This window comes from Salvelinus namaycush, chromosome 36 (assembly GCF_016432855.1).
Source record: "Salvelinus namaycush isolate Seneca chromosome 36, SaNama_1.0, whole genome shotgun sequence".
NCBI classification, from domain to species: Eukaryota; Metazoa; Chordata; class Actinopteri; order Salmoniformes; family Salmonidae; genus Salvelinus; species Salvelinus namaycush.
In genome coordinates, this window is record NC_052342.1 from 16,371,770 (window position 1) to 16,399,650 (window position 27,881).

The 27,881-nt window shown below is 43.2% G+C and overlaps 1 protein-coding gene across 1 annotated transcript; it reads left to right on the forward strand.

The window, feature by feature from the left end:
• gigyf1a (GRB10 interacting GYF protein 1a) lies at positions 1 to 27,881 on the forward strand. The gene is made up of 23 exons (XM_038975689.1): positions 1 to 229; positions 816 to 945; positions 4,260 to 4,355; positions 4,573 to 4,690; positions 6,770 to 6,881; positions 8,793 to 9,010; positions 9,143 to 9,354; positions 9,536 to 9,638; positions 9,817 to 10,026; positions 10,205 to 10,362; positions 10,612 to 10,771; positions 11,026 to 11,243; positions 11,688 to 11,791; positions 11,977 to 12,077; positions 14,061 to 14,134; positions 14,341 to 14,478; positions 14,674 to 14,871; positions 15,218 to 15,420; positions 16,270 to 16,436; positions 26,921 to 27,084; positions 27,184 to 27,231; positions 27,317 to 27,461; positions 27,722 to 27,881. Exons 1-23 carry the CDS (start codon positions 195 to 197, stop codon positions 27,787 to 27,789), a joined length of 3,180 nt encoding a protein of 1,059 aa, XP_038831617.1. The 5' UTR covers positions 1 to 194; the 3' UTR covers positions 27,790 to 27,881.

The following is a 27,881-nucleotide window of genomic DNA, read 5'->3' on the forward strand; positions in this document are numbered from 1 at the left end:
TGGTGGTGGGGGGGGGGGATCTGGAAAATGCTACGCCTAGTTGGTGTGGTTATACTGCCTGTATGCGTGTGTGCACACGTGTTTGTCAGTGCGACCAAGCATGCATGCTGTGTGTTAGTTGGTGTGTCACTGACAGGTGCATCATTTTCTTGCACTTTTCTCCAGATACTCAGCTCTGTAAAGACGTAAGGAATATGACTGCTGAGACACTTAACTTCGGCCCCGAATGGTAACTCATTCTACTTCTCTTCCTCTCTCACCGCTCTTGCTACTCCGTCCTTACCACTGTTGATCCGGACTCCTTCCCTTACCCTCCTTGTCCTCTTCTTCTATTCTGTCCATTTCCTCTCCTGGGTGCTGAGCCCTCAGTAAATGTTTGTGTAGAGATTAATTAGAGGCGGGAGGGAGGCGTAGGCCTTGGATTGGTAGGGGGCCAGTGGCTGGTCACCTCTAATGGACTGCTGGCTGCTGTGCCGTGTGCATCTTGGTGCTTCGCCAACCACCAGATCACTCCTCCCACCTCCGTAACGTTTGCATGCAGCGGCGCACACACACATTCGATGCCTTTTTCCACTTTCCTTCCCTTTTCTTCAAAAGTACTGGCTGGATATGGTGTGGTGGCTTTGTATGCCGAAAGTTTGTAAAATAGAGCTATTGTTTGTGACAGCAGGTCTTAGAATCTAGCCTGTTTTAAGACGTTCTTCAATTAAATGCTCAGATTGTAAAGGAGGTTACTAATAAACGTTTGTGGTGTTTGCCAAGAAGTGAGTTGTGACGTAATCTGAGTGTGAATGTGTGTTGACTGTCCCCCCCAGGCTCCGTGCACTATCCAGTGGGGGGAGTGTGACGTCCCCCCCTCCTTCCCCCGCCATGCCAAAGTACAAGCTGGCCGAGTATCGCTACGGCCGAGAGGAGATGTTAGCACTTTATATCAAAGAGAACAAGGTGAGCAGGAGGAAGCCACACGGTGCTCAGTCTTATGAAATGGGTGGTTACAAAGGTCAAGATGAAGTCTGTTGCTACTGTGACTACTGCTACTGTGGCTACTGCTGCTGCTGTGACTACTGCTACTGTGGCTACTGCTGCGGCTGCTGCTGCGGCTACTGCTGCTGCTGCTGCGGCTGCTGCTGCTGCTACTGCTGCTGCGGCTGCTGCTGCTGCTGCTACTGCTGCTGCTGCTGCGGCTGCTGCTGCGGCTACTGCTGCTGCGGCTGCTGCTGCGGCTACTGTTGCTGCTGCGGCTATTGTGGCTACTGTGGCTGCTGCTGCTGCTACTGCTGCTGCTTAGAGATGAAATGGTATGAAAAGAAATGGCATCATGTCCTTTGCAATTTATTAGGAAAGGGCTGCAGTGAGGGCATGAGCATTTTTTGATGTGGGTGCATAAGCAGCCTGCCTTTTAAATGCTTCCTCGAGTGTCTGTGTCACAACTGTAGATGAGGAGTGACCAGTAGCATCACTGGGTTTGCCTGCTGCACTCTGTAAACAAAGGAATAGCAAATGTATTATTATTATTGGTGTTACATTATCATTTATTATTATTATTATTCACTGTCTCACACACACACACACACAGTCTATCTTCTGGGTTGCATTTGAGTATATGCAATGATGTGCACAATTTACATAAATACAAATGAGTATATAGGTGTCTATAGTGTTTCTCCTGTTGGAATACTTTTACAACCAAGTCGACGTCTTGACGGATTTTAAATGAACAAAATGTGTTGGTTGGGTGACTAAACTACATAACGTGTTCTCGTGTGCAATGGGCGAATAGAGTCAGCAGACACACGACCCATACAGCAGCAGAACAACTTGTAGTGTTTTTACAAGAGTAGGTAACACTGAAAGCTTCAGTTTACATTATTGACAAGCTATAAGCAAGTTAGACTGACAAACCACATCATGCATTGAGCTAAAAGTTAACTTACCTTGCATTTGCTATAAAGTAGTGGGTGGTGGTTGCCCCCTTTCGCAGCGATTTTGTTGTTGTTGCGTGTTCTGCAGACAGGGTGAGCATCTTCGATTTAAGTTTCCCTCAGCACTCTTGTAAAACCCAAAATACGACCACATTTTAGATTTGGTCCTCTTAGAAGGCTGAAAAATCTCCAGAGCGCTGTCACTGCCTTCCACCATGCTTTCACACCAAACAAAACCCACGTTGCATGCTGCGCCTGCGTCAGACTGTTGCTAACTTTGGTTGATGCTGGACGGTTTACACCATGAGTTTGTCAAACTGGTAATCAAACACGGTTTTAATGATAATTAAAATTTGAAACGGTAATACCATGGTTTATCGTCATCACCTACTGTTGCTACTACTACTCTTGCTGCTACTGTTGCTACTACTACTATTGCTACTGTTGCTACTTCTACTGTTGCTACTACTACTACTCTTGCTGCTATTGCTACTACTACTGTTGCTACTACTACTGTTGCTACTACTACTATTGCTACTGTTGCTGCTACTACTACTACTGTTGCTACTACTACTGTTGCTACTACTACTGTTGCTACTGTTGCTGCTACTACTACTACTGTTGCTACTACTACTACTACTGCTGTTGCTACTATTACTACTACTACTGTTGCTACTGTTGCTACTACTGCTACTGTTGCTACTACTACTACTACTACTACTCTTGTTGCTGCTGCTGCTGCTACTACTGTTGCTACTACTACTACTCTTGCTGCTATTGCTACTACTACTGTTGCTACTACTACTGTTGCTACTACTACTACTACTACTACTGTTGCTACTACTACTACTACTACTGCTACTGTTGCTACTACTACTGTTGTTGCTACTACTACTAGTACTGTTGCTACTGTTGCGACTACTACTGTTGCAGCTACTACTACTACTACTGTTGCTACTGTTGCGACTACTACTGTTGCAGCTACTACTACTACTACTGTTGCAGCTACTACTACTACTACTGTTGCTACTGTTGCGACTACTACTGTTGCAGCTACTACTACTACTACTACTACTGTTGCTACTACTACTCTTGTTGTTGCTGTTGCTGCTGCTTTTGTTGCTACTGCAGCTGTTGCTTCTATTGCAACTGCTACTTTCCTACTATTACTACTGCTGCTGTTGCTGCTACTACTTTTCTACTACTGCTGCTGTTGCTGCTACTACTTTTCTACCACTGTTGCTGCTACTACTACTACTGCTGCTGTTGCTGCTACTACTTTTCTACTACTGCTGGTGTTGCTGCTACTACTTTTCTACTACTACTACTACTGTTGCTGTTGCTGCTACTACTTTTCTACTATTACTACTATTACTGCTACTATTGCTACTACTTCTGCTGCTACTACTTCTGCTGCTGCTACTACTTCTGCTACTACTACTATTGCTACTACTTCTGCTACTACTACTTCTGCTGCTGCTACTATTGCTACTACTACTTCTACTGCTGCTACTACTACTTCTACTGCTGCTACTATTGCTACTACTTCTGCTACTACTACTACTACTTCTGCTGCTACTGCTACTACTTCTGCTACTACTACTTCTACTGCTGCTACTATTGCTACTACTTCTGCTACTACTACTTCTGCTGCTGCTACTATTGCTACTACAACTTCTATTTCTGCTACTACTGCTGCTACTACTACTTCTACTGCTGCTACTATTGCTGCTACTTCTGCTTCTACTACTTCTACTGCTGCTACTATTGCTACTACTTCTGCTACTACTACTTCTGTTGCTACTATTGCTACTACTTCTGCTACTACTACTTCTACTGCTGCTACTACTACTTCTACCTCTGCTACTATTGCTACTACTTCTACTTCTGCTGCTACTACTACTTCTACTTCTGCTACTACTACTTCTACTGCTGCTACTACTACTTCTGCTGCTGCTACTATTGCTACTACTGCTGCTACTTCTGCTACTGCTGCTACTACTTCTGCTACTTCTGCTACTACTACTACTTCTGCTACTACTACTTCTACTGCTGCTACTATTGCTACTACTACTTCTACTGCTGCTACTACCGCTACTACTGCTACTACTGCTATTATTACTACTGCTGCTACTTCTACTTATGCATATAAGTCCAGGAGTACGCATAACTTGGGCCCTGCAACCTGCCGTAATTGTGAAATATGACATGTAATGGTGGTATGACTGATTCATGTGAGGTTATGCTACATTTCTAAAGTGTTTTGTGTTGTAGACTTCCCCATATTAAGTAGTTTGTTTACATTCTGTTGCTTTTGTGTTCTCTTGTTGTGTCCAGGCCCCGGAGGACATGCAGGATAAGGAGTTTGCTTCTATTCTGCAAGATGAGCCCATGCAGCCGCTGGCACTGGAGCCTCTCACTGAGGAGGAGCAGGTAGGACACACACACACACACACACACACACACACACACACACACACACACACACACACACACACACACACACACACACACACACACACCTGTCTCAAACTGCTGGTCATACAAGCTGCTAAACACACAAATCTATTTTATCTCCGTCTGAGAGACACATACTTGATCTGACATTCAACTGACATTCTGCTGACATTCTTTCATTCTCTCCTACCAGAGGAACTTCTCAATGTCTGTGAACAGTGTGGCTGTGCTGAGGCTCATGGGTAAAGGAGGGGGAGTTGCCCCAGCGGGCGTGGCACGGGGCAGAGGCACCACGCGAGGAGGAGGCCGAGGTGAGAGACAATATCAATAATTACTCCCTAGACACTGATCGAAGAGCAGTTCTGAGATTTGACACTAATGATTAAGGTTAGGATTTATCAATCAAATGTAATTATAAAACCCCTTTTTACATCAGCATATGTCACAATGTGCTTATACAGAAACCCAGCCTAAAACCCCAAACAGCAAGCAATGCAGATGTAGAAGTACAGGAGGGTAAGCTGATCCTAAATCTGTGCCTAAGGGCAACTTTTACCCAGAACACATGATCACAGGAGCAGTGAGCTCAAGCTATAACAATTTCAGTCTAGGGAAAGGAAAAGCCAGACTTTTGCTTGTTTGACCTCATCTGATATCTGTGATTCCTCTTGGCCCTGTCCAAATAGTCCATTTGTCAGGACACACCTGTCTTAGACTGCCTTGCTTATGTAACCTTGTTAAACGCACAGTACTTACAGTGCATTCGGAAAGTGTTCAGAGCCCTTGAATTTTCCCTTGTTTTGTTACATTACAGCCTTATTCTAAAATGGATTAATTAAACATAAAATCCTCATAAATCTACACACACTACCTTATAATGACAAAGCAAAAACAGGAAAATGGGAAAATGTATTAATAATTAACAACATTTACAAGTATTCAGACCCTTTAACACAGGTGGATCCTGTTTCCATTGATCATCCTTGAGATGTTTCTACAACTTGATTGAAGGCCACCTGTGGTAAATTCAATTGATAGGACATGACTTGGAAGGCACAAACCTGTCTATGTAAGGTCCCACAGTTGACCGTGCATGTCAGAGCAAAAACCAAGCCAAGACGTCAAAGGAATTGTCCGTTAGCAAAAATGTCTGCAGAATTGAAGGTCCCCAAGAACACCGTGGCTTCCATCGTTCTTAAATGGAAGAAGTTTGGAACCACCAAGACTCTTCCTAGAGCTGGCCGCCCGGCCAACCTGAGCAATCTGGGGAGAAGGGCCTTGGTCGGGGAGGTGACCAAGAACCTGATGGTCACTCTGACAGAGCTCTGGAGTCCCCGTGTGGAGATGGGAGAACCTTTCAGAAGGACAAACCTCTCTGCAGCACGCCACCAATCAGGCCTTTATGGTAGAGTGGCAAGACGGAAGCCACGCTTCAGTAAAAGGCACATGACAGCCTGCTCGGAGTTTGCCAAAAGGCACCTAAAGGACTCTGACCATGAGAAACGAGATTCTCTGATCTGATGAAACCAAGATTGAACTCTTTGGCCTGAATGCCATGCGTCACGTCTGGAGGAAACCTGGCACCATCCCTACGGTGAAGCATGGTGGTGGCAGCATCATGCTGTGGGGATATTTTTCAGCAACAGGGAGTGGGAGACTAATCAGGATCGAGGGAAAGATGAATGGAGCAAAGTACAGAGATCCTTGATGAAAACCTGCTCAGGACCTGAGACTGGGGCGAAGGTTCACCTTCCAACAGGACAATGACCCTAAGCACACAGCCAAGACAAAGCCGGAGTGGCTTCGGAACAAAGCTCTGAATGTTTTTGTGGGCCAGCCAGAGCCTGGTCTTTAACTCGATCAAACATCTCTGGAGAGACCTGAAATAGCTGTGCACACATCCAACCTGACAGAGCTTGAGAGGATTTGCAGAGAAGAATGGAAGAAACTCCCCAAATACAGGTGTGCCAAGCTTGTTGCGTCATACCCAAGAAGACTCAAGGCTTTGATCGCTGCCAAAGGTGCTTCAACAAACCACTGAGGAAAGGGTCTGAATACTTACGCAAATGTGATATTTCAGTTTTTTTTTTTTAAATACATTTGCCGGTTTTTGCTTTGTCAATATAGGGTATTGTGTGTAGATTGATGAAGCAAAAAAAAATTTGAATCTGTTTTAAAATAAAGCTGTAACGTAACAAAATATTGAAAAAGTCAAGGGGTTTGAATACTTTCTGAATGCACTTTATGTACTTTACCTTGTTAAACGCACAGTACTTATGTACTTACACAGCATTGTTTGCATATGAATCTTGTGTGTCCGTTCTGGTGCAGTGGAGGAAGTTACATTTGGAATGTTTGTGTGATTTTCATGGTGTGTGTTCTTTTTCCAGGGCGAGGTCGAGGCGAGAGTGGAGGATTCTACCAAAGAAGTATTGAGGAGGGAGAGGTAGGCTTCGGCCGTGGAGCCAGAGAGATCCACCGCAGCCAGAGCTGGGACGATAGGTAAAAAACACTTATTATTGCTTTTAAGTCTGAATTAGTTAGGCTTGAGGATGTGAACAAAGATATTTGTAATTAATCTGTCTAGGACTGCTCGCCAACAGCCAATAAAATTGCAGGGCGCCAAATACAAAACAACAGAAATCTCATAAATCAAATTTATCAAACGTACAGGTATTAGGCACCATTTAAAAAAACAAAATAATTGTTAATCCAGCCACAGTGTCTGATATCAAAAATGCTTTACAGTGAAAGCTCCACAAACGATTTGTTTCGGTCACCACCAAGTCACAGATAAACCCAGCCATTTTCGCGCCAAAGAGAGGAGTCACAAAAAGCACAAATAGAGATAAAATTAATCACTAACCTTTGATGATCTTCATCAGATGACACTCATAGGACTTCATGTTACACAATACATGTATGTTTTGTTCAGTAAAGTTCATATTTATATCCAAAAATCTTATTTTACATTGGGGTGTTAGATTCAGTAGTTCCAAAACATGCAGTGATACTGCAGAGAGCCACATGAATTCACAGAAATACTCATAATAAATGTTGATGAAAATACAGCTATTATACACGAAACTTCAGATACACTTCTCCTTTTCTTTGAAATCGTGTCCGATTTCAAAGAAACTTTACGGAAAAGCATAATCTGAGAACGGCGCTCAGAGCCCAAACCAGCCAGAGAAATATACGCCATGTTGGTTAGTCAACATTATTCATATTATTCATATATAAATATTCACTTACCTTTGATGATCTTCATCAGAATGCGCTCCCAGGAATCGCAGTTCCACAATAAATGCTTGTTTTGTTCGATAATGTCCATCATTTATTTCCATTTATGTCCAATAGCTTCTTTTGTTAGGGCGTTTGGTAAACAATCCAAAAGCGTGATCTGGTCGATTCGGACGAAACGTTCAAAAAGTTATATTACAGGTCGAAGAAACATGTCAAACTAAGTATAGAATCAATCTTTAGGATGTTTTAATCATAAAAGTTCAATACTGTTCCAACCGGAGAATTCCATTGTCTGTAGAATTGCCCTGGAACGAGAGCAACCTCTCAAGTGAAAGCGTGTGACTGAGAACGAGGCTGTAGGCAGACCCCTTAGTCAAACAGCTCCCATCCGGCACCCCTTCACATGAGCAGCCTGAAACCACGTTCTAAAGACGGTTGACATCTAGTGGAAGCCTTAGGAAGTGAAAAATAACCCATATCCCACTGTGTATTCGATAGGGGTGAGTTCAAAAACTACAAACCTCAGATTTCCCACTTCCTGTTTGGATTTTTTCTCAGGTTCTTGCCTGCCATATGAGATCTGTTATACTCACAGACATCATTCAAACAGTTTTAGAAACTTCAGAGTGTTTTTTATCCAATACTAATAATAATATGCATATATTAGCATCTGGGACTGAGTAGGAGAAAGTTCACTCTGGGCATGCTATTCATCCAAAAGTGAAAATGCTGCCCCCTATCCCAAACAAGTTAAACACTGTAGACTAGTGGTTTCCAACCTGTGGTCCGCGAACCATCTGTGAGGGTTCCTTGGGTGGTCCAAAAAAAGAATATGTTTTAAACAATGAAATAACAGTTGGGAGTATTAATGGTATTATAAGGAATTTTACTTTTCACAATGCAAATAGTTTAATAATAATAGGCCTTTAATTTATTACATTCACTGCTAAAATGGACTCAATTTGACCATCAAGATATTTAATAATAAATACAAAAATATCTAGAACTTGGCCAATGGTGGTCCTCGAGCTTTTGATGGTGATTTGGTGGTACCCGGAATGGAAAAGTAACCACTTCTGTAGAGGCAAGTGAGTCGAGACAGTCATCATTCCTGACCTCTCTTTCCTCCCTTGTCTCCCTCCCTTGTCTCCCTCCCTCTTTCCCCAGGGGCGAGAGGCGTTTTGAGAAGCCTGTGCGTGCCAGGGAGGGGGTACGTGTTGGCTTCGAGGAGGCGACCGGTGTCCCTGTGCCTGGGGTACCGAGGAAGGACTACACACGGTCGGACAGTGAGAACTGGCGTAGCCTCCGAGAGGAGCAGGAGGAGGAGGAGGAGGGGGCCGACCCTGGGGGCAGCTGGAGACTGGCCGGAGCACGGAGATTAGATGGTAGGAAGTTCTATGCAAACACATTATTTTTCATGTCAGTTTAGCTGTAAGAGAAAAGGTTGCTGATTGTATCGCTCATGGAATCTCCCCCCCCCCCCTCTCTCTGTCTATTTCTCTCCCTCTTTCTCTCAGATGGAGGTCCAAAGTCAGCAGGCTGGCGGGAGCACGACGGTCAGGTTGAGGGGCGTCGCAGGAAGTTTGAGTTTGACTTCGGCGGGGGTCGCAGGCGGGCCGGCAGCGAGGGGTTAGAGGACGACAGAGACGGACTGCCTGAGTGGTGCACTGATGAAGAAGGAGAGATGGGCACCTTCGACGCTTCCGGAGCCTTCCTACCCATATCCAAGGTAATGTGTGATAAGTGCATGCGTGCAAGGTTGTTGTCTACAAATATGCCCATCTTTCTGTTTCTCCGTCATCTAGTTATTCTCTGAATTCAGTTGGTCGTTGACACCTAATGATTGTTTAGAAAATCGTAACTCTCACTCTCCGTGTCTCTGTCTTCTCTCTCTCTTTCCCCGTCGGAAGGGAGGAAAGGAGGATGAATTTGACTTCCAGGGAATAGAAGAGGAGGAAGGAGGGGGGGAGAGTCTTTCTGACATGAAGAGGATCATGAATGGAGGACAGAGAGGTGAGGGGAACTGCACTCTTTCTTACCTTGATTGACTTTTTAATTGATATCTTTAACTGAATCGCCTCATGGTATCAAGGTTTACGATTGTTTTTACATATTAATGTCTATTCTTTCTGAAAAGAATAAAAAAACAAACCAACATATTATATTTACTGGACTTTTTCTCTCTCTCCAGTCGATGTAAAGGAATCCGCTGGTACCAGTCCCTCTTCCTCCTCCTCTCCCCCCGGCCCCCTCTCTGCCCCTCCAGCTCTGGCTCTCAACCCCCCCATGCCCCAGCTGTCCCTCACCGTGGCTGAGCTGGAGGCCTCTCAGATGGCCAACAGCCACCCTGTCTCTGTTCCTGTTCCTGTTCCTGTCAAGGCCAGCAAGATGCCAAGTGAAGGTACTACATACACACTGTGATAGAGAGACAGTCATAAGACTATCTCTAATGAAATGTAAATTAAGTAACATGTACATTTATTTTAGCAGTACATGAAAAAACCAAAACCATACAGATGCATATATAAGCCGTGAGCACATCAAGTGCTCTTCACCGACATGCTCTGATTTTGTTGCAGTTCTCGAGGGCTCTCCAGCAGGGTCCTCCACCACCCAACATAGCCCCAGCACCACCTCCAGTCTGCCTTCACCCCCTCCCTCCTCTGCTGCTAACCATCTCTCCCTGCCACCGGGGGGCGACACCGAGGACGACGAGGGCATGAAGCACCTGCAACAGGTACGAACAGTACCTGGGCTGGTTTCCTGGACACATTTTAAGCCTAGCTCTGGACTAAAATGCTAATTGAGAATCTCCTCTTTTGGTTTGGTGTAAGACAATTGATGGTCTGAAACACTCTAGTCTCAGTACGTAGTAATATTTCTGGTTAAGGTGCTAGTCGTTTTGGAAGAACCATTGGTAAGAGCACAGCCTAGATAAGTGTTGCCGATGTTTAATGAACCATCCTGTGTCTTCCTCTGTGTGCAGGAGGCAGAGAAGATGGTGGCGTCCCTGCAGGACACGTCTCTGGAGGAGGAGAGTTTCACTCAGACGCTGCAGGAGAGCAGAAACACAGCCTCCGCCCTGCCCCTCTCCCACGACGCTGCCATGAAGTGGTTCTACAAGGACCCCCAGGCAGAGATCCAGGGTACACACACACACATAGATGCATAGGTCTACATGTGGGCAGACACACAATCACATGGACACGTACAAAACCACACACACAGGAAATGGCACATACCTAGGCAACAAGATGCACCTCTCAACTCTGCTACCTCTTCTCAGCCTCTTTCTCCTGACATCATCCTCTGTCTCGCCCTCTTTTTTTCTCCTTTATCTTCTTTGGTTCACTTTCTTTTTTTGTTACGTCTCCCCCCACTCCCCCGACTCTCCCACCAGGTCCATTCACCACCCTGGAGATGTGCGAGTGGTTCCAGGCAGGCTACTTCTCCATGTCTCTGCTGGTGAAGAGGGGCTGTGACGAGGGCTTCCAGCCGCTGGGTGACGTCATCAAGATGTGGGGACGCGTGCCTTTCGCCCCCGGGCCCTCCCCGCCACCCCTGCTGGTGAGACCTCCACCGCCACGCCCTCAGCCTCTACCGCCCCGGGGGTCTGCTGTGAGTGAAAGAGCTGTAGATAGGGGGGTGGTGTGTATGTGGCGTTTGCTGGAGGGGAAACACAATGTTGTTGTGGTTTATGGACTGTGGAATGTAGAGTAGTGAAGGTTTACTGCCTTGAATGAGTTGCGTGTTTATTTTTAGAGTAGTGCTGTTATAGTAATAATCTAAGCCCTTCAGCAGACGCTTTTCTCCAAAGCGACTTAGTCATGCGTTCTCAATGCTCTAGTGCCCTCAAATGCAACTGTGGAACCTGGAAGCCAGTTCTTGTGCGTGTGTGTGTGTAGAATTGTAGGGTTTGCTCTAGTTTTGTTGTATGAGATTTACTGTTGCGTACGCTGGTGTGTTTTTTTAATTCCAATCTGTGTATGCAGCTCCTACGCGTGTGTGATTGCCCCATTGCCCCTATGTTTATCCTGTGTGTTCCTTACCTTCTCCTCTCAGGGTAGCATGGATCAGGACCGTCTGAAGAAGCAGCAGGAGCAGGCAGCAGCAGTTCTCTATCAACAGCTCCAGCAGCAGCAGCAGCTATTCCAGCTCATCAGCAGGTGTGAATTACACATGAAGTTTGTGTGGAAGATGGAATTTGAAACTAAGAAACAAAATGATTGAAGTGAAAATGATTGAGTGAGAGCTGGGTTGACCTATGCGCACAGGAATGTCTCCTCCATCTTTTCTCTTTATTTTTCTAGAAGTTTCCATGTCTTTTAAGTCTCTTGCTTTTCTGTCCTAGGTGCGGAGAGCAGGGTATTTTGCCTTCGGTGAACAGGTCGATGTCAGTGCCAGATACAGGGTCCATGTGGGACATGCATACCTCAGCTTCACAGCAATCAGGTACACACACACACCCGTATATATTAGAGGTCGACCGATTTAAATCAGCATGGCGGATTAATGGCCATTTTCAAGTTTTCATAACAATCGGTAATCAGCCTTTTTGGACGCTGAGTATGGCTGATTACATTGCAATCCACGAGGAAACTGCATGGCAGGCTGACCACCTGTTACGTGAGTAAGGCGTCAAAAGGACCTTGTGGCTGCAAGAAGCCACGGTAAGTTGCTAGCTAGCATGAAACTTATCTTATAAAAAACAATCAATCTTCACATAATCACTAGTTAACTACACATGGTTGATGATATTACCAGGTTAACTAGCATGTCCTGCGTTGCATATAATCAATGCAGTGCCTGTTAATTTATCATCGAATCACAGCCTACTTCAACATCGCCAAACGGGTGGTGATTTAACAAAAGCGCATTTGCGAAAAAAGCACATGTACCTCACCATAAACATTTCTTAAAATCAATACACAGAAGTATATTTTTTTAAACCTGCATATTTAGTTAAAATAAATTAATGTTAGCAGGCAATATTAACTAGGGAAATTGTGTCACTTCTCTTGCGTTCAGTGCAAGCAGAGTCAGGATATATGCAGCAGTTTGGGCCGCCTGGCTTGGTGCGAACTGTGTTTCTTCCTAACAAGACCGTAATTAATTTTCCAGAATTTTACATAATTATCATATAACATTGAAGGTTGTGCAATGTAACAGCAATATTTAGACTTAGGGTTGCCACCTGTTCGATACGGAACAGTTCCGTATTTCACTGACAGAATAAACATTTTGTTTTCGAAATGATAGTTTCCGGATTTGACCATATTAATGACTAAAGGCTCGTATTTCTGTGTGTTTATTATAATTAAGTCTATTATTTGATATTTGATAGAGCAGTCTGACTGAGCGGTGGTAGGCAGCAGCATGCTCGTAAGCATTCATTCAAACAGCACTTTACTGCATTTGCCAGAGGTCTTAGCAATGCTTGTAGCACAGCTCTATTTATGACTTCAAGCCTATCAACTCTTGAGATTAGGCTGGCAATACTAAAGTGCTTATAAGAACATCCAATAGTCAAAGGTATATGAAATACAAATGGTATAGAGGGAAATAGTCGACGCGTCATAATTCCTTTAATAACTACAACCTAAAACTTCTTAACTGGGAATATTGAACCACCAGCTTTCATATTCTGAGCAAGCTTTCATGTTCTGAGCAAGGAACTTAAACGTTAGCTTTTTTACATGGCACATATTGCACTGTTACTTTCTTCTCCAACACTGTGTTTTTGTATTATTTAAACCAAATTGAACATGTTTCATTATTTATTTGAGACTAAATAGATTTTATTTATATATTACATTAAGTTAAAATGGTGTTCATTCAGTATTATTGTTATTGTCATAATTTATTAATATATATATATACAGTGGGGAGAACAAGTATTTGATACACTGCCGATTTTGCAGGTTTTCCTACTTACAAAGCATGTAGAGGTCTGTAATTTTTATCATAGGTACACTTCAACTGTGAGAGACGGAATCTAAAACAAACATCCAGAAAATCACATTGTATGATTTTTAAGTAATTAATTAACATTTTATTGCATGACATAAGTATTTGATCACCTACCAACCAGTAAGAATTCCAGCTCTCACAGACCTGTTAGTTTTTCTTTAAGAAGCCCTCCTGTTCTCTACTCATTACCTGTATTAACTGCACCTGTTTGAACTCGTTACTTGTATAAAAGACACCTGTCCACACACTCTACATGCTTTGTAAGTAGGAAAACCTGCAAAATTGGCAGTGTATCAAATACTTGTTCTCCCCACTGTATATATAATCGGACGATTAATCGTTATCGGCTTTTTTTGGTCCTCCAATAATCGGTATCGGTGTTGAAAAATCATAATCGATCGACCTCTACTATATATGCTACACTATAGTGTGGAATGACTGCAACAATCTCTTCTGTCCAATCAGGCGGTGAAGCCAGTTTATGGGACTTAACAATGAATTCTTCAACTCAGGGTCCAACTCTCGAACAGCTTCAGAAGGTGAGTGCTGGCACCCTCTGGCTGTGGGATACTAGTAGCGCTTGTCAAAATGGATAAACTCTGTCTAGTAGAGTAGAACCCATAAGGACAGTACTGCCCGAAACATCCCTTTTGCCCCTTTTTCATTTTGAACTCGCTCTTTGAAAACAAAGCAATCTGTACTCCACCCTGACCCCCATGACCTTTGCCCCCTGACCCCTGGGCAGCTCCAGCAGGAGAGGAGAGAAGCTGAACTCAGGGCGAAGCGCGAGGAGGAGGAACAGCGCAAGAGGAGGGAAGAGAAGAGGAGGCAGCAGGAGGAGCAGAAGAGGAGGGAGGAGGAGGAGATCTTCAGACGCAAACAGGTGAGCGAGACAGAGGAGGCGAATTACTTTATCTAGCTTTATTTATCTCACAAAGGGCTATTGTGATGGGGCGGTAGTTCGATTGCTGTCTCAGCGAGTGTTGGCTGTGTGTATCTGACGTGTGTGTGTGTTATGGCAAGTGTGTTTCCATCTTATGTTGTAACATACCCTCATACTGTGTGTGTCTTCCTCCAGTGTCGCCAGCAGCAGGAGCTGATCATGAAGCTGCTCCAGCAGGCCCCCCAGCAGGGCTCAGGCTCCGGGGTTGGGTCTGGCTGGGGCACTGGGGGTCTCAACAAGTCAGGGGCCAAGGGCCTCAGTCTGCTTGACATGCAGGAGGCAGAGAGGCTTCTTAAACAGCAGCAGAGAGCCCAGCAGCAGCAGAGAGAACGTGTAAGTAGTTACTAAAAGACACACACACACGGCAAAATAGCATACGTAATAGCATACACACACATGTACGTGTTCTTCAGGATTTATGGGATTCCCCATGTTCACTCTGGCTAAGAAAGCCTACTCAAATAGCAAGAGAGGGACTGTGTGAGCACACACGTCATCCACAAATGGGGGAAAATGAGACAGAGTGCTGACACTCCCACGCAGCACTCACAGTGAGTGGCTGTGAAAATGCTTGTAGACACAATACAATGCATTAGTGTATTACATTTGATGCTTTTCTGTTGGTTTCCTATCCACTCTGTTCTAATATTGATGTTCCGTCTCCTTTCTCTCTCCTCAGCACCAAGGCCTGTCAATGGGGGGTTCCTCCATGGGTCAGTGGGGGGATGGAGGTGCTGTCACGGGGGGCCTGTGGGGAGGCGGAGGGGGGATGGAGGGTAAGGCTGGGGGCGGCATGGGTCTGTGGGACGAGGCGGTGAAGAACCAGACCAGAAGTAGCAGCATGCAGGGACTGAAGAACAGCCGCAGCAGCCCCTCACTCAGGTACTGACAACAGACACACTGACTGTACGAAACATTAAGAACACCTGCTCCTTCCATGACAGACTGACCACGGGAATCCAGGTGAATGCTATGATCCCTTATTGATGTCACTTGTTAAATCCACTTTAATCAGTGTAGATGAAGGGGAGGAGATATGTTAAATAAGGACTTTTAAGCTTTGAGACAATTGAGACATGGATTGTGTATGTGTGCCATTCAGAGGATGAATGGCCTTGGCAACAGATTTAAGCGCCTTTGAACGGGGTATGGCGCACCGGTTTGAGTGTGTCAAGAACTGCAAAGCTGCTGGGTTTTCCCCACACTCACCAGTTTCCTGTTTGTGTCAAGAATGGTCCACCACCCAAAGGACATCGAGCCAACTTGACACAACTGTAGGAAACATTGGAGTCAACATGGGCCAGCATCCCTGAGGAACGCTTTGACACCTTGTAGAGTCCATGCCCTGACGAATGGAGGCTGTTCTGAGGGCAGAAGGGGGTGCAACTCGAGGTGTTCCTAATGTTTGTTGTTCTGTCTGTCTATACTAGCTACATATTAGTTGTGTGGGTTTTGAGTGTAAAACTTTTACTCACCTGTCCCTATAAACAGTAAATGGTCTTGGTGTGTTTACATAAAGGGTTGCTCAGTTGAGATTCTCTATTGAAAATGCTTTTTAGTCCAAGGGGATCCCGCCCTTATTGTGTAAAGTGTTTATTTAACCTGTACCTCTTTCCCTCTCACTGCAGTGAGCAGTACATGTTGAGTGTGTGTCCAGGTATGTGTCTGTATATTTAAATGTTAAACCTCTCCCTTTTCTGTGTCTTGTGTCCCTCTCTTCCCTCCCTGTAGTGAGCAGTATATGCTGAGCTGTAGGAAGCAGCGTACGGATGAGGAGGACAAGCTGCTGAAGCTGCTGCAGGGCATCAAGACGCCTCAGGATGGGTTCACCACCTGGTGTGAACAGATGCTGCACGCCCTCAACACCCAAGCCAACAACACCTCCTCTCCACTGGACGGTAGTCTATGCTGTTTGTCAGAGTTCCTCTCTCTGGATATTAACTCGCTTCCTTCTCCACACCCGCTGTCCCTATAGAACAATCAATAGTTCAGCGCTCCTCCTATATCACTCAATCCCCCACCCTGGGCCCGGTTTCCCGATGAGCGATCGAAAGTAGGCTTACGAGCGTTTTGAACGATGCATCGTGTAAATACTGGTCAACGACATGGCACCTGTTTTCCCGAAACGCCACGCAGTGCAATTGTTACAAAGTGAAACTTAACTGTGTTACAGGAGTTGTCTTGTGCTGAAAAAGATTCCAGAATATAGCCATGAAGAGCTCACTGTAGCTCTTAAATGATTTATGGCTTTTCAAAGTCATCTTGGGGAAAAAATACAATTGTTACACAATACGTTTTTCCCTTCGAGAGAAGAAGTGTTCTCTAGCCTATTGTGTTTTTAATGTTCGCCATGATACGATCATAAGTGTCTTCTCATGCTATTTTGCATGCAATGTTTATCTAAGTTCTGCATTTCCTCAGTAACGTTATGTGTAAACTATAGGAAATATCAACGTGACCCTAAAATTTAGGACAGGATGACAACGGTTTTCGTAATTGCACAACAAATTATTGTAGCCTAATGGAAGGCTGGAATTGAGCTTCAAGTACAATTAAATTATTAAAATAATTACAATTATTAAACATGAAGGAGCAAGTTAAGCGACATTGCCATAGACCTAATATGTTGACCTTAAGGTTATTGGTTAGGCTACAGTGAAACGATAATTTTGTCCTAATAGATACGAATATTGAAGCGGCTCAGATGTAGCCTAATGGCTTAATACTAGGTACAGTTGAAGTCGGAAGTTTACATACACTTAGATTGGAGTCATTAAAACTAATTTTACAATCACTCCACACATTTCTTGTTAACAAACTATAGTTTTGGCAGGTCTGTTAGGACATTTACTTTGTGCATGACACAAGTAATTTTTCCAACTATTGTTTACAGACAGATTATTTCACTTGTAATTCACTGTATCACAATTCCAGTGGGTCAGAAGTTTGCATACACTAAGCTGACTGTGCCTTTAAACAGCTTGGAAAATTCCAGAAAATGATGTCATGGCTTTAGAAGCTTCTTATAGGCTAATAGACATAATTTGAGTCAATTGGAGGTGTACCTGTGGATGTATGTCAAGGTCTACTTTCAAACTCAGTGCCTCTTTGCTTAACATCATGGGGAAATCAGCCAAGACCTCAGAAGAAAATGTAGACCTCCACAAGTCTGGTTCATCCTTGGGAGCAATTTCCAACGCCTGAAGGTACCACTTTCATCTGTTTAACTTCTTGTGGATACGGGGGCAGCATTTTCACGTTTGGATGAAAAGCGTGCCCAATGTAGAGTAAACTGCCTCCTACTCAGTCCCAGATGCTAATATATGCATATTATTAGTAGTATTGGATAGAAAACACTCTGAAGTTTCTAAAACTGTTTGAATCATGTCTGTGACTATAACATAACTTATTTGGCAGGCAATACCCTGAGGACGAACCGTTCAGATTTCTTTTTTTGAGGTCACTCTCTTTTCAATGCGGTTTCATTGGGAATCCAGATTTCTAAGGGACCTTCCTGCAGTTCCTATCGCTTCCACTGGATGTCAACAGTCTTTAGAAATTGGTTGATGTTTTTCCTTTGAGAAATGAAGAAGTAGCCATGTTCAGAATGAGGCTCCAGTGAAGTGTACTGTTTGTTAGAGGCGCGTGACCAGAAAGCATGCTACACATTGTTTTCCTCCGGTATTGAACACAGATCATCCCGTCTTCAATTTTAATGATTATTTATGTTAAATACCTAAAGTTGTATTACAAAAGTAGTTTGAAATGTTTGGACAAAGCTTACAGGTAACTTTTGAGATATTTTGTAGTCACGTTGTGCAAGTTGGAACCGGTGTTTTTCTGGATCAAACGCGCCAAATAAAAGGACATTTTGGATATATATCGACGGAATTAATCGAACAAAAGGACCATTTGTGATGTTTATGGGACATATTGGAGTGCCAACAGAAGAAGCTCGTCAAAGGCATGAATTATATCTTTATTTCTGTGTTTTGTGTCGCGCCGGGAGGGTTGAAATATGATGGTCTGTGTTTGCTTGCTTGGTTGCTATCCTCAGATAATTGCATTGTTTGCTTTCGCCGTAAAGCATTTTTGAAATCTGACACGTTGGCTGGATTCACAACAAGTGTATCTTTAATTTGGTATATTGAATGTGTGATTTCATGTAAGTTAAATTTTTATAGTCATTTATTTGAATTTGGCGCTCTGCATTTTCACTGGATGTTGGCCAGGTGGGACGCTACCGCCCCACATATCCCAGAGAGGTTAACCTTTTGTCAATAGGGGGTGCTATTTGCACTTTGTAATAATTTCGTTCCCAAATTAAACTGCCTCGTACTCAATTCTTGCTCCTACAATATGCATATTATTATTACTATTGGATAGAAAACACTCTCTAGTTTCTAAAACCGTTTGAATTATTTCTCTGCGTGAAACAGAACTCATTCTGCAGCACATTTCCTGTCAGGAAGTGAGATTTCTGAAATCGAGGTCCCTGTTCTGAGGTCAGTTTATAAGTCCCCATGTAAGCTATGGGGCTACATGCACTGCATACGCCTTCCTCTAGATGTCAGTAAGCGGTGAGAATTTGAATGGAGTGGATTGCACCATCTGGGGGACTATAAAAGCTCATGGAACGGAAGTACCGTTCTTTTCAACGGGGCGCCTGGCGCAAGAGGGACATCACAATGGCGTCCTGCAAAAGCTTTCGTTTTAGCAGTTCTATATCTCCGGTCATGTTTTTATTCGTTATAGGTGTTAAAGACATCATACGGTAGTTAATTTAAACCGACTTATACCAGTTTATATCAGTTTATTGCGATTTTCTGGGATTTCTTTGTGACGCGCTTTCACGAGTTGGACACCTCTCCAGTGGGTGGCTATCGTTAGCTGCTATTTCTACAGGAGAAGAGGACATCTTTCAACCAAAAGACGATTGTTCTGGAGAAAGGACACCTTGCCCAAGATTCTGATGGAAGCTCAGCTAATAGTAAGCAGTCTTTATGCTGTTAATTCGTATTTATGTTGACAAATGTCAAATAATAATTCCGCCATGAATTTCGGTGCGGTCTCGCTTTAGCGCACGCTGTATTGCGCAGTAACGTTAATTTAAAAAATCTAACACAGCGGTTGCATTAAGAACTAATGTATCTTTCATTTGCTGTCCAACCTGTATTTTTTTAGTCAAGTTTATGATTACTTATTGATTAGAATAGGTGCCTCTCCAAGATGGCGCCAGACAGATTGCTTGAAGTTTTGGCCACTAATCACATTGTATAACCACGATTTGTGCCGCTAAATATGCACATTTTCGAACAAACCCTATATGCATTGTGTAATATGATGTTACAGGACTGTCATCTGATGAAGAATATCAAGGTTAGTCAAAAATTATATATCTTTTGCCTGTTTGTTACGATCACTAACCTTTGCTGCTGGTAAATGGTGTTGTGTTTCTGGCTATTGTGGTAAGCTAATATAATGCTATATTGTGTTTTCGCTGTAAAACACTTAGAAAATCTGAAATATTGGCTGGATTCACAAGATCTGTGTCTTTCATTTGCTGTACGCTGTGTATTTTTAAGAAATGTTTTATGATGAGTAATTAGGTAATACACGATGGTCTCTGTAGTTATTCTAGTTGCTTTGGTGAGAGTTGTGATGGTGGCTGCAATGGTAAACTATGATTTATACCTGAAATATGCACATTTTTCTAACAAAACCTATGCTATACAATAAATATGTTATCAGACTGTCATCTGATGAAGTTGTTTCTTGGTTAGTGACTATTTATATCTTTATTTGGTCGAATTTGTGATAGCTACTGATGCAGTAAAAAAATGGTGGAGTAAAAAAAGTGGTGTCTTTTGCTAACGTGGTTAGCTAATAGATTTACATATTGTGTCTTCCCTGTAAAACATTTTAAAAATCAGAAATGATGGCTGGATTCACAAGATGTGTATCTTTCATCTGGTGTCTTGGACTTGTGATTTAATGATATTTAGATGCTAGTATTTACTTGTGACGCTATGCTAGGCTATGCTAGTCAGCTTTTTTACTGATGGGGGTGCTCCCGGATCCGGGTTTGGGAGGAACTAGAAGTTAAACAATAGTACACAAGTATAAACACCATGGGACCACACAGCCGTCATACCGCTCAGGAAGGTGACGTGTTCTGTCTCCTTGAGATGAATGTACTTTGGTGCGAAAAGTGCAAATCATTCCCAGAATAACAGCAAATGACCTTGTGAAAAGGAAACCGGTAAAAAAGTATCCATATCCACAGGAAGAACGAGTCCTATATCGACATAACCTGAAAGACCTCTCAGCAAGGAAGAAGCCACTGCTCCAAAACCGCCATAAAAAAGCCAGACTACGATTTGCAACTGCACATGGGGACAAAGATTGTACTTTTTGGAGAGAAGTCCTCTGGTCTAATGAAACAAAAATAGAACTGTTTTGCCATAATGACCCTTATGTGTGGAGGAAAATTGGGAGGCTTGCAAACCGAAGAACACCATCCTAACCGTGAAGCATGGGGGTGGCAGCATCAAGTTGTGGGGGTGCTTTGCTGCAGGAGGGACTGGTGCACTTCACAAAATAGATGGCATCATGAGGAAAGAAAATGATTTGGCTAAATTGAAGCAACATCTCAAGACATCAGTCAGGAAGTTAAAGCTTGGTCGCAAATGGGTCTTCCAAATGGAAAATGACCCCAAGCATACTTCCATAGTTGTGGCAAAATGGCTTAAGGACAACAAAGTCAAGGTATTGGAGTGGCCATCACAAAGCCCTGACCTCAATCCTATAGGAAATTTGTGGGCAGAACTGAAAAAGCGTGTGCGAGCAAGATGGCCTACACACCTGACTCAGTTACACTAGCTCTGTCAGGAGGAGTGGGCCAAAATTCACCCAAGTTATTGTGGGAAGCTTGTGGAAGGCTACCCGAATTGTTTGACCCAAGTTAAACAATTTAAAGGCAATGCTACCAAATACTAATTGAGTGTATGTAAACTTCTGACCCACTGGGGATGTAATGAAATAAATAAAAGTTGAAATAAATCATTCTCTCTACTATTATTCTGACATTTCACATTCTTAAAATAAAGTGGTGATCCTAACTGACCTAAGACAGGGAATTTTTACTTGGATTTAAATGTCAGGAAAATTGAAAAACTGAGTTTAAATGTATTTGGCTAAGGTGTATGTAAATTTCTGACTCCAACTGTAGGTCTATCGATTGCACATACTGTACCAGTTGAAGTTTGGACACACCTACTTATTACAGGGTTTTTCATAATTTTGTACTATTTTCTACATTGTGGAATAATAGTGAAGACATATAACTATGAAAGAACATATGTAGTAACCTAAAGTGTTAAACAAATAAAAATATTTGAGATTCTTCAAAGTAGCCACCCTTTGCCTTGATGACAGCTTTGCACACTCTTGGCATTCTCTCAACCAGCTTCAGGACTTAGTCACCTGGAATGCATTTCAATTAACCTCTAACACCTCCCAAACCCGGATCCGGGAGCACCCCCATCAGTAGAAAAGCTACTAGCATAGCATAGCCTAGCATAGCGTCAGAAGTAAATAGTAGCATCTAAATATCATTAAATCACATGTCCAAGACACCAGATGAAAGATACACATCTTGGTAATCAAGCCATCATTTCTGATTTTTAAAATGTTTTACAGGGAAGACACAATATGTAAATCTATTAGCTAACCACGTTAGCAAAAGACACCACTTCTATACTCCACCATTTTTTTTTACTCCAGCAGCAGCTATCACAAATTCGACCAAATAAAGATATAAATAGCCACTAACCAAGAAACAACCTCATCAGATGACAGTCTGATAACATATTTATTGTATAGCATAGGTTTTGTTAGAAAAATGTGCATATTTCAGGTATAAATCAGAGTTTACCATTGCAGCCCCCATCACAACTCTCACCAAAGCGACTAGAATAACTACAGAGACCATCGTGTATTAGCTAATTACTCATCATAAAACATTTCTTAAAAATACACAGCGTACAGCAGATGAAAGACACAGATCGTGTGAATCCAGACAATATTTCAGATTTTCTAAGTGTTTTACAGCGAAAACACAATATAGCGTTATATTAGCTTACCACAATAGCAAACATCACCCCAGCATTGATTCAAGGCAAAAAGAGCGATAACGTATAAACCACCAAAATATATTAATTTTTTCACTAACCTTCTCAGAATTCTTCAGATGACAGTCCTGTAACATCATATTACACAATGCATATAGAGTTTGTTCGAAAATGTGCATATTTAGCGGCACAAATCGTGCTTATACATTGAGAATAGTGTCCAAATACTCAAGCAATCTGTCCGGCGCCATCTTGGAAAGGCCCCTATTCTTATCGAAAACGATTCATAAACTTGACTAAAAAAATACAGGTTGGACAGCAATTGAAAGACAAATTAGTTCTTAATGCAATCGCTGAATTACATTTTTAAAATTAACGTTACTGCGCAATACAGGGTGCGATAAAGCAAGGCTACACTGCAAGTAATGGCGTCTTATGCATTTGACTTTTTTCAACAGAACAATGAATTATCAGCATAAATAGTTCTTACTTTTTGATGACCTCCCATCAGAATCTTGGGATAGGTGTCCTTTGTCCAAAAGAATCGTTGCTAGGTTGTAGAATGTCGTCTTCCACGTTGCAATTAGCAGTAAACATTAGCCATGTGGGCCAGAGATACCCAACTTCCTACAGCGCCAAGAAAATAAATACCCGAAAATCGCAATATACTGACATAAACTGATATAATTCGGTTCAAAATAACAAGATTATGATGTCTTTAAAGCCTATATCGAATAAAAACAGAGCCGGATATAACTAGAAGCTTAAACGGGAGCTTCTAAAACGACATGCTAAGGTCCTCAGTGCGTCAGAGCGAAGAAGCAAAAGAAGGGACACATCGATTCCAATCAATTTATAGACTTTCTGATCTGCCTAGAGACTCCATTTCAAGGCCCTCTATTCGCTGACACCCAGGGGAAGGCGTATGCAGTGCATCTCAACCAATAGAAGACAGGCAAAGTTATACACAGGTCTGAGAACAGGTTGGAAAAATCTGCATTCTCAACTCCACATAGGGAAATTGCTCTAAGTCCAGTTCTGTTTCACTTACAGACATAATTCAAACGGTTTTAGAAACTAGAGTGTTTTCTATCCAATAGTAATAATAATATGCATATTGTACGAGCAAGAATTGAGTACGAGGCAGTTTAATTTGGGAACATCAAGAAAAAAATAGTGCTAACAGCTCCCCCTATTGACAAGAAGTTAAAACAGGTGTGCCTTGTTAAAAGTTAATTTGTGGAATTTCTTTCCTTAATCCGTTTGAGCCAATCAGAAGTTGTGATAAGGTAGGGTTGGTATACAGAAGATAGCCCTATTTGGTTAAAAAAAAGACCAAGTCCATATTATGGCAAGAACAGCTCAAATAAGCAAAGAGAAATGACAGTCTATTTATAAAAATTACAAAAATATTTAACCAGGTAGGCCAGTTGAGAACAAGTTCTCATTTACAACTGCGACCTGGCCAAGATAAAGCAAAGCAGTGCGACACAAACAACAACACAGAGTTACACATGGAATAAACAAACGTACAGTCAATAACACAATAGAAAAAAAGTCTATATACAGTGTGTGCAAATGGCGTGTGGAGGTAAGGCAGTAAATAGGCCATTGTAGCGAGTAATTACAATTTAGCAAATTAACACTGGAGTGATAGATGTGCCGATGATGATGTGCAAGTTGAAATACTGGTGCAAAAAGGTAAATAAAAACAATATGGGGATGAGGTAGGTAGGTTGGATGTGCTGTTTACAGATGGGCTGTGTACAACTGCAGCGATCGGTTAGCTGCTCAGATAGCTGATGTTTAAAGTTAGTGAGGGAGATATGTCTCCAACTTCAGCAAAAAAAAATTTTTTTTGCAATTCGTTCCAGTCATTGGCAGCAGAGAACTGGAAAGAAAGGCGGCCAAAGGAGGTGTTGGCTTTGGGGATGACCAGTGAGATATACCTGCTGGAGCGCGTGCTACGGGTGGGTGTTGTTATGGTGACCAGTGAGCTGAGAAGGTGGAGCTTTACCTAGCAAAGACTTATCGATGACCTGGAGCCAGTGGGTCTGGCGACGAATATGTAGCGAGGGCCAGCCGACGAGCATACAGGTCGCAGTGGTGGGTGGTATATGGGGCTTTGGTGACAAAACGGATGGCACTGTTATAGACTGCATCCAGTTTGCTGAGTAGAGTGTTGGAGGCTATTTTGTAAATGACATGGCCGAAGTCAAGGATCGGTAGGATAGTCAGTTTTACGAGGGTATGTTTGGCGGCGTGAGTGAAGGAGGCTTTGTTGCGAAATAGGAAGCCGATTCTAGATTTAATTTTGGTTTGGAGATGTTTAATATGAGTCTGGAAGGAGAGTTTACAGTCTAGCCAGACACCTAGGTATTTGTAGTTGTCCACATATTCTACGTCCGAACCGTCCAGAGTAGTGATGCTAGTCGGCCGGGCGGGTGCGGGCAGAAATTGGTTGAAAAGCATGCATTTAGTTTTACTAGCGTTTACGAGCAGTTGGAGGCCACGGAAGGAGTGTTGTATGGCATTGAAGCTCGTTTGGAGGTTTTTTAACACAGTGTCCAAAGAAGGGCCAGATGTATACAGAATGGTGTCGTCTGCGTAGAGGTGGATCAAAGAATCACCCGTAGCAAGCGCGACATCGTTGATATACACAGAGAAGAGAGTCGGCCCGAGAATTGAACCCTGTGGTACCCCCATAGAGACTGACAGAGATCCGGACAACAGGCTCTCCGATTTTACACACTGAACTCTATCTGAGATGTAGTTGGTGAACCAGGCGAGACAGTCATTTGAGAAACCAAGGCTGTTACTTTGTGAACGAGCATGGTCAGCTCGTGGCAGTGGTGACTAATTCCTGTCTCCTTCGGCCCCCCTTCACATTAGAGTCATCAGACGAAGTTCTATTGACTGTTGACATCTAGTAGAAGCCGTAGGAAGTGAAAACTCATCAATATCTCGCTGTAATTTCAATGAGAGCTTGGTTAAAAATCTGCCATCTCAGAAAATATCCAAACAGGAAGTGGAACTTCTCAGGTTTTTGCCTGCCATATGAGTTCTGTTATACTCACAGACATAATTCAAACAGTTTTAGAAACTTCAGAGTGTTTTCTATCCAATACGAATAATAATATGCATATATTAGCAACTGGGACTGAGGAGCAGGCAGTTTACTATGGGCACCTCTGTGCACCTTTCATCCAAGCTACTCAATACTGCCCCTGCAGCCTTAAGAAGTTAACATGGAAATATATGTTCTATCATTCAGCCTACAGTAGCAGCAAATGTGTGATGTTCAATGTAGACCTACATTCCATGAGACTTCTGGAAAAAAAAACATGCGGGGCTTGACATTCGTTTTTTTTATCCACTTGCCCTTCAGGTAGGTAACTGAAAATGTTATTTGATGCAAGAAACCACATTGCAAAATAAAAAGCATTATTATTCCCATGCCCTTATTACAGATAGTGAGACAAATTATGCAACCCTCTGCCCATTGGCCATTAAGCTTATTCAAGCCTGTCTCAGAATACAACACTGCCCGTTTAAGACAAAGAAATCAGATGTCTAGAAATGTATACGTTTTGTGCTCTTGTAGGAAGTAATCACTCCCTTTTACTGACTAAAAATGATCTATAACTGGGCTAATATCTCACTAACTAGCAAAGGATATGAACAAAATGTGCACACGTGGCTACAATCACCTCTTGCTTTGATCTCAAAACAAGCGTACCTACTCACGACTGCTCATAGGCCATCTACAGCTCTGATTGGTTATGCCACACCAGTCTGTGTCGAGCGTGTCAGTGCAACAGAATCCTACTTTGATGCGTTCTGCCTACAACAAATCTCTTGCGTAGTTAGTTTTTGTTTCGGCATGTTGCATTGAAAGTGGTTAATATTGCCTTGATTCGATCACAATTGCCACAGTAAAGGGAAACATTGATAGTGTTAACTTACAGGGAAAACTCTAGAAAGTTGAAGTTCAATCTTATGCTTCTCTCCATGGGTTGATACTGTGTTTCTCGTCCTGGGAGAGCTGCGCGGCAGTCTCTGGGCTACTGCGCACCTGCGCGGAGCTTAGAGGAAACATTGCTTAAGATGTTTTGGGAAAACGGGCCCTTGTCTATAGCCTCTAAGTTTTTTTCCTCCCATCTTTCCAGATTTGAGGCTTTCCATTCCCTCTCTTCTGTCTGTCTTGTCCCCATGGGATCTATGCTTATCTTATCACCATGTGTGTCCAGTGTCCACCATCGTGGCGTACCTGAAGGAGGTGGAGTCTCCCTACGAGGTCCATGACTTTATCCGCTCCTACCTGGGAGACACCATGGAAGCCAAAGAGTTCGCCAAGCACTTCCTGGAGCGCCGTGCCAAACAGAAACAGAACCTGCAGCGGCAGCAGCAGCAGGTACGTATTCTGTGTTTGTGTGTGTGAACTAATAGCTTTGAGGATGCCTTGGTTCATATTATGATCTGCCGTTCGCCCTGTCCTCTCGTCTTCACCCAGCTATCAAAGGAAGTAGCAGGGCTGGCCATGAACAACTTCCCTCTGCCGGTAAGACTTGTTTCTCACAAGTCTCCCTGCTATGCGTGACACTCACCTTAGTGGATCCCTCGTAACTCCTCCCATCTGTCTCCAGGACTCCATGCGGGGAGTGAGCCCCAGCACCCTGCAGTCCATGTTCCAGGCCGCCCAGATGGGGAAGGAAGGGCTGTACGACACCCAGGGGGCTATGAAGAAGAAGAAACAGCCTGTGGTGCTGCACTCAGACCCCAGCATCTTAGGTAGGACTGGCATCTTCAGCCTATTGACACCTGTTACATAGTGTACTTATTACTTCCTTACATGTACCTGAATATGACCTGTGACCACCCAACTCAGGGAAACTGCACACCTGATGGATGTTCTCATCGGCTGCTGGGAGGCTGGTCATAGCTCTAACTGATTGAACTGCTCTATGCCTTCCCACATCCATCTCTACCCTCTCCTTTTCCATCCTCCTACTTTTCTCTTTCCCTCCATCTCTCTCCCCTCCTGACTCCAGGGTACTCATACCACAACGCGGGCGAGCGTCTGAGCCTGAATGAGATGGAGATGGTGGAGGATTACTGATCCAGATCTGATCAGCGGCAATAGCTACTACCTGAGGCCTTCTGTCTACTAATCAGACAAATCTGATGACGAATGTGCACTGCTTGAAGGGA